General features: G+C 45.1%; 1 protein-coding gene across 1 annotated transcript; it reads right to left on the bottom strand.

Annotated features, from left to right (window-relative positions):
- Positions 1-395: 395 nt before the first annotated feature.
- Positions 396-5,806, bottom strand: LOC130124467 (platelet-derived growth factor receptor-like protein). Its single transcript, XM_056293924.1, has 7 exons — positions 5,594-5,806; positions 5,138-5,304; positions 4,765-4,907; positions 4,263-4,414; positions 3,822-4,115; positions 1,011-1,150; positions 396-914 (listed from the first exon to the last, which is right to left on the bottom strand). Exons 1-7 carry the CDS (start codon positions 5,673-5,675, stop codon positions 705-707), a joined length of 1,188 nt encoding a protein of 395 aa, XP_056149899.1. The 5' UTR covers positions 5,676-5,806; the 3' UTR covers positions 396-704.
- Between the last annotated feature and the right edge of the window lie 228 nt (positions 5,807-6,034).

Genomic DNA, 6,034 nt, shown 5'->3' with positions numbered 1-6,034 from the left:
CAAACAAAATCATAAAAAAATGTACGTACAGGATTACGGCTACCAGCACCACTGCTGTACATTGTATGTATACTGGTATGCTGTGTCATGTCCATCTACCTCAGGCATGCATGTAACTAACCTGTTAACATCTATTTCAGCATCTCTGATACATTCTCTGCACCATTGCACTTTATCCCCTCTTATATATCTTAAGATTGTTGCGTTGTAGTGTTGTTATTCTATGTTCAGTACACTGAGAGAGCCACAAAACTGGAGTCAAATTCCATGTAGTGCAAGCCTACATGGCCAATAAACGTGATTCTGATAAATGAAATTCTGTACTTGGTAGTTCCACAGTGAAGGGAGATTCTTCACAAAAAAAAGACAGGAAACTGTGTGTGTGTATAATTTTTTTTAATAGACAAGTATTGCACTTCACTTTCCATACAACAATTTGGAAATAAAGACTCAGCTATCCTATTCCATCACATATACTATACCATTACTAGTTGACATTATTCATAGATACAGCTAAGTAAACTGCTTTGTTGTAATATATATGCATGTGTGTGCATCTAATTAAATACTGATTTGGCTTACTACAGTTGTGGTGAGACAACTGTTACAGAGAGAAAGAGAAAATATAAAGAACATTTGAAGAATATTTGCCTGTTTTCTGTCTGTTTTTCTCTGTCTCTCTCATTCTCCTTCCTTCTGTGTCTTTATGGCTTCTTCTTAGGTTTAGCTTTGGTGATCACTTTAACCATTATGGATGCAGATTTGGAGCCTTGCAGGTTCTGAGCAGTGCAAGTGTATGCCCCCTGGTCCACTTCTCTCACTTCATCCACTAGCAGAATGGACTGAGACTGTTCTCTGGCTGCACCGCCGCCCACTGGCCTCACACTCTCCTGGGTGTACAGAGGTCTGCCAATCTGCAAACAGATGATCGCAGATACCCCATTTAGTATGAATGTAAACCCTTACAGGAGTAAAGCTGTGGTTCGAATTCACTCCCTTGAGAGTCTGACCTGCTGTCCAGGGTACTCCCACGTAAAATCTATGACCACGTCTTGTTCCCCTATCACTGTACAGCTGACCTGCAGGTTCTCTCCCAGAGCCACTGTGCTGGAGGACACTTGAATCACTGGGGCAGGGGCTGCCATGGGGTCTGATGACAAACATATTATAACAATGATCTTTATGTTAGTGGTATCAAGTAATAATAATAATAAAGATGTTGATAAAGATTATATAGCACTTTCCCAGAGCTCAGTGACATTTTACACAGTAAAACAGAAGTGAATGTAATTTAAAAAGGGAAGACAGCAGTGAAAGAATAGGACAATAAGGCAGGGCAAAAACAATATTACAACAAGTAAGCAATTACAGAGTAATGAAACCTTGGGCTTTTTTAGTGAGTTGGCTGACACCTACAGGTTAAAAACCATTTAAAGGTTAAAAACATGCCAGGCTGGTCTTGGTACTCTGTGATGTTAGCATAGCAGGAAAAACACAGCTGCAGCTATTGAACTTAATGATGGGTCTGCTGGATGTAGGTATGCCAAAGAACCACCACTGACAATACAATTTCTTTTTTTGGGGGGGGGATCCCCCTCCCTTTTTTTCTCTCCCCAATTGTATCCAGCCAATTACCACATTCTTCCGAGCCGTTCCGGTCGTTGCTCCCACCCGCTCTGCCGAGCCGGGGAGGGCTGCAAACTACCACATGCTTCCTCCGATACATGTGGAGTCGCCAACCACTTCTTAAATTCTTTTCACCTGACAGTGCTGGCATTTCACCAGGGGGAAGTAGAGCGTGGAAGAATCATGCTATTCCCCCCAGTTCCCCTCCACCCCTGAACAGGCGCCCCGACCGACCAGAGGAGGCGCTAGTGCAGCGACCAGGACACATACCTACATCTGGCTTCCCACCCGCAGACACGGCCAATTGTGTCTGTAGGGGCGCCCGACTAAGCCGGAGGTAACACGGGGATCCGAATCGGCCATCCCCGCGTGTATGATGGTTTTTGTTCCAACCAAGCAGTCACACATCTGATCCCACTAATCAACCAGTAGAGTCTTTGCTGAGGAACTTGATTAGGAGACATGGGAGTGTAATTGCTTGGTTGGGACAAAAACCTTCACCCACACTGGCCCTATCTGGTTAAGATTGCCTACCCCTGCGAGGTGTTGAGGGCTCAAATCTCAGGTCTCGCAAACACACATGTAAACGCATGCTAGTCTTAAAAAAAACGTAGGAGATCGCAAAAGATTGGTTATCTGGCTAGCATAAACTAATCCAGCAATCGGTTAAAGGGGCTAGTAACATTGGGTCGGTTAGCCATGAGAAAGCCCGGCTGCCAGAGCTGGTTCGAAGACCCACACAAGTCGGTAAACACGGCTATCTTGCTAGGTAGCTAATTTAGCAGTAACTCACTGAGCTAGTAAGAGAGCGACTATCTAATTAGCAGAGCTAATCCAGCAATCGGTTGATGGGGTTACATATCCAAGCTAATTAGCATCCGAATGGGTAGTTTTTATAGTCTTTAGTTTCTGCAACCGTAGAAAATCTTTTCGTACCTCCCTCTTTCGTTGCGACGGTAAGCCTAGCAGGAAACAGCAGGGCTGGCTTGAGACCTATATAGGTTATAGCGCTCTGATAGCGCTTCTCAGTGTTTGTTAGGCTGTTCCATCACCTCCGGAGCGTAGTCCTCGTAGATAGCGATCGGAGTGCCTTGGTATTGCAGCTTGCCTTTCTTGGGCCGGGCTTCGCGGATGATCTTTTCCTTCTGTTGGTGTTTGTGTAACTGGATAATGACAGGCCTTGGTCTCTGCTCTGGGCTTCGGTTTGTCAGAAAGTGCTCGATGGGCCCTATCGCATTCCGGTGAGGAATCCAGGATGCCATCGCCGAGAACTTCCATAAGCAGCTCAGAGAAGAAAATAGAGTCGAGGCCCCTCAATGGATCCAGGTAGGCTGATGATTCTGATATTGTTGCGCCGGTACGTGAGGTCGATGACTTTAGCTAGCAGCTTAGCATTGCTCTCTGTCAGTTTAGTACTGGTTGTTTCCAGAACTAGCAAGCGCTCGTCCTGTAGGTTGGCGTTGGATTCGAGCGAAGTAATCTTCTGGACTTGGTCTGATACTGTAGCTTGAATACGGTCTTGCTTAGCTTCAAGTGTCGAGATGGTTGCCCCAAAGAGGGCTTTTCGGAGTTCTTCTAAGAGGCTAGTTAAGGTCGCCACGTTAAGTTCATTGCTAGCTGCCTCGGGTGGGATCGGTTCGCGCGCTGATCTTTCTTGGCTTGTTTAGTTGCTTTGGTTGCCATATTTTGGTGATATGTTGCTTAAAATAATAATCTCATTCACTTGCTGTTAAGGGGAAATTACAGGGTTTTAGAACAGTCAGAAATTGCGGGAGCGAGACTCAACGCGTGTCTACTCCATATATCCCCGCCCGGGCTTCAACTTTAGATGGTTTTTAACTCGTAGATGTCAGCAAACTCACTAAAATTGTCTATGGTTTCATTATTCTTTAAATGGCATAGTAGATGACAGAACGTCAGGAGTGTGAGAGCTTAGGTGAGTTTTCATTTTTGATTTTTAAAACAATGTGGCAGGTAAGAATAAGACTAGTCTCAGACGAGGACAGAGAACTAGTGGGGGGGGGGTACATAATGTAAAAGATAAGCTGTATAAAGTGGAGTCAGGGCATTTCAAGTCTTAAAGGTCAATAGCGAGGTCTTGCAATTCATGGATGGGGAGCCAGTGGAGGTACATTGAAAAATAACCCAACAACGGTTTGTATTTGCCTCAATATTATCCTTGTGGTGAAACTTACAGTTAACATATATGAGCATGTACTTGGTTGAGCTCTGTCTCAGGTTGCCCAAGCTGGCCACGCAGTACAAGGCTCCAGCATGGTGATGCCGGGGCCGGTGGATAGTGAAACCCCGTTTGACATCAAAGGAGATCTCCGCACCATCCACCGCCACCTCCACCGGAGGAAACTCACGGTGCAGCGTCACCTTAGCCTCAGGTGATGTCACCTGGCAGGGGAGGATTGTAGGCCAGTTGGTTCGCAGTTGAATTACCTCATAGTAGTCAGATGATGGCACAAACAGCTCCTGTGGGTCTTAGAGGCACAGGGAGTTGATATGAAAGATTGGTGATAAGATGACAGAAAGTAATGGTGGCCACTCGACTAGCAGGTAAAATAAAGCAGAGGTCAGCAGTTCTGAAAAATGCATATTTAAGCTGTTATAAAGGTCATCCATTGTACCAGGGAAGAAGATGAAGACTTTGACAGCTTTATCGTACTCCTTTCTGCAGTCGGTGTCCTCACAGTACATTGGGTAACAGGTGTACTCCCCTGTGTCGGCTCCTGTGGTGTTGACTAATGTCAGAGATCCATACCTCTCTTGTTGGATGATTCTAGGGAGAAAAAAACAAAACAGCAGAGCATAAAATCATACACAACATTTCCAACAAGTGTAATTATATGAAGTAAGCCTTCACATGTTAGCATTACTAACAGAAAGAAAAAAATGCAATTTGAAATCTAAACATTTATCGGGCAAGGCATTTAACTCCAACGGCTGCCCCAGGGGCACTGCACTGCAGGTGATCCTGAATTATGAACTCCTTGAGAGGATGTATGTGCATGGTGTGTATTCTTTGCGTGTGTTTACAAGCTTTGTGTGTGGAAACTGTCAGCATGTGTAAATCTGCATGTCAAAAGTGGTTCTTCTTCTTCTAAGTTGCTATAAGATCCATTTTCCTACCTGAGTCTCCCATCGTCATCCTCTTCCAGGTAATGGGGTACAGCCCACTGGACAGGTTTACCCTTGCACCTCAGCTCCAGGGTATCTCCAGCCTGCACGCTGATGGTGTCACCCACCCTCAGAAACCTCCCCTTGTCTAGCACCTACATACAGAGATGAATGCATACATGTGATGAAGGCTCACTGGGGGATGTTGCCTTTCAAAAAATAGCTGTTTCATCCATATGAGTGCTGTGGTGCCCTCTTTTTTTCTAATGAAATCAGTAAATTTTTGCTACTTTTTAACATGTCAGTAACACATTCGTCCAAAATATCATAAATAATTTCCGAACGATAAACAACATGCTGGAGCAGGAGGTAAAACACGTCACACCTGTGTTAGAAGGCCTTTTCCCTGGGTTGCAGGCGTGGCTATGACCTTGGCTTTAGCCGTGACAGCTCTAGGCCCTTTATTTGTTGCCTTCCCTTGTTTGGCCTTTGCTGGCTTAGGTTTTCTTCCCGGAGAGGTCTTAGGGTCTTGGGCATCTTCTTGACAATAACCTGAAGAGTGAAATTCAGAACGGCTACCTTAATGTCTGGGGATAACTTAGCAGTCATATATACCAAAGGTTAGTCAAATGAAACTACTGACAATTAATCATCATCCATCAAGGGCAACTGTACACTGTACATGCTGTAAATGAAGCCTTTCATTTCAGTGAATTTTTTTCTCGGCGATCCCAAATTGAGGAGCCCAGCCTTGTGTTTGTTCAACAAAAGTCCACCGTTGTTTGTAATTTCAGGAATGCATGTTCAAAGAACTGCTCGGCAAAGGAACGAAGTCACTTACCTAACTCGAGGATTAGAGCACTGATGAAAAGAGTGCTCAATACCAGCCTCCACCTCGCACCGGACAGTTTCATCGAGAGCATGACTGACGTATGGGTTATTATAGTGGCCTATGGATTATTAGTTCATGCAGTTCAACACAGTTCACCAGAGAACTCACTGCAGAAATCAAAAAAAGAAGAGGGAAGGAGAGAGGAGCGAGGAGAGAGAGAGAGAGGGGGAAGAGGAGGGCAGTACTTGAGAAGTGAGTGGTCAGCTGTTTAACATAATCACACAAATTCCTCCTCCCGAGAGTGGCATTAGTACCCCAAATTCCTCCTGACTGGCTCAAAGGAGCCTTTCAAGCATATCTGGGCCAATGAGGGCTCAGGGCGTCCGAGGCCCCTCAGTCTGGAATAGTAGAGCCTGTTTGTTTAGCTGCTGGACTGGAGGTGCCTGAGCA

Source organism: Lampris incognitus, chromosome 1 (assembly GCF_029633865.1).
Source record: "Lampris incognitus isolate fLamInc1 chromosome 1, fLamInc1.hap2, whole genome shotgun sequence".
In the NCBI taxonomy this organism is placed as follows: Eukaryota; Metazoa; Chordata; class Actinopteri; order Lampriformes; family Lampridae; genus Lampris; species Lampris incognitus.
Note: the sequence above shows the minus strand (reverse complement) of the source record. Positions and strands in the feature narration are given on the sequence as shown.

Excerpts from the sequence above, each read along its gene's own strand:
- LOC130124467 (XM_056293924.1), bottom strand. The coding sequence starts at position 5,675 with ATGCTCTCGATGAAACTGTCCGGTGCGAGGTGGAGGCTGGTATTGAGC. Across the intron at positions 5,305-5,593 it reads TGCTCTAATCCTCGAGTTAG|GTTATTGTCAAGAAGATGCC; the intron begins GTAAGTGACTTC and ends TTCACTCTTCAG. Across the intron at positions 4,415-4,764 it reads GATGACGATGGGAGACTCAG|AATCATCCAACAAGAGAGGT; the intron begins GTAGGAAAATGG and ends TTTTCTCCCTAG.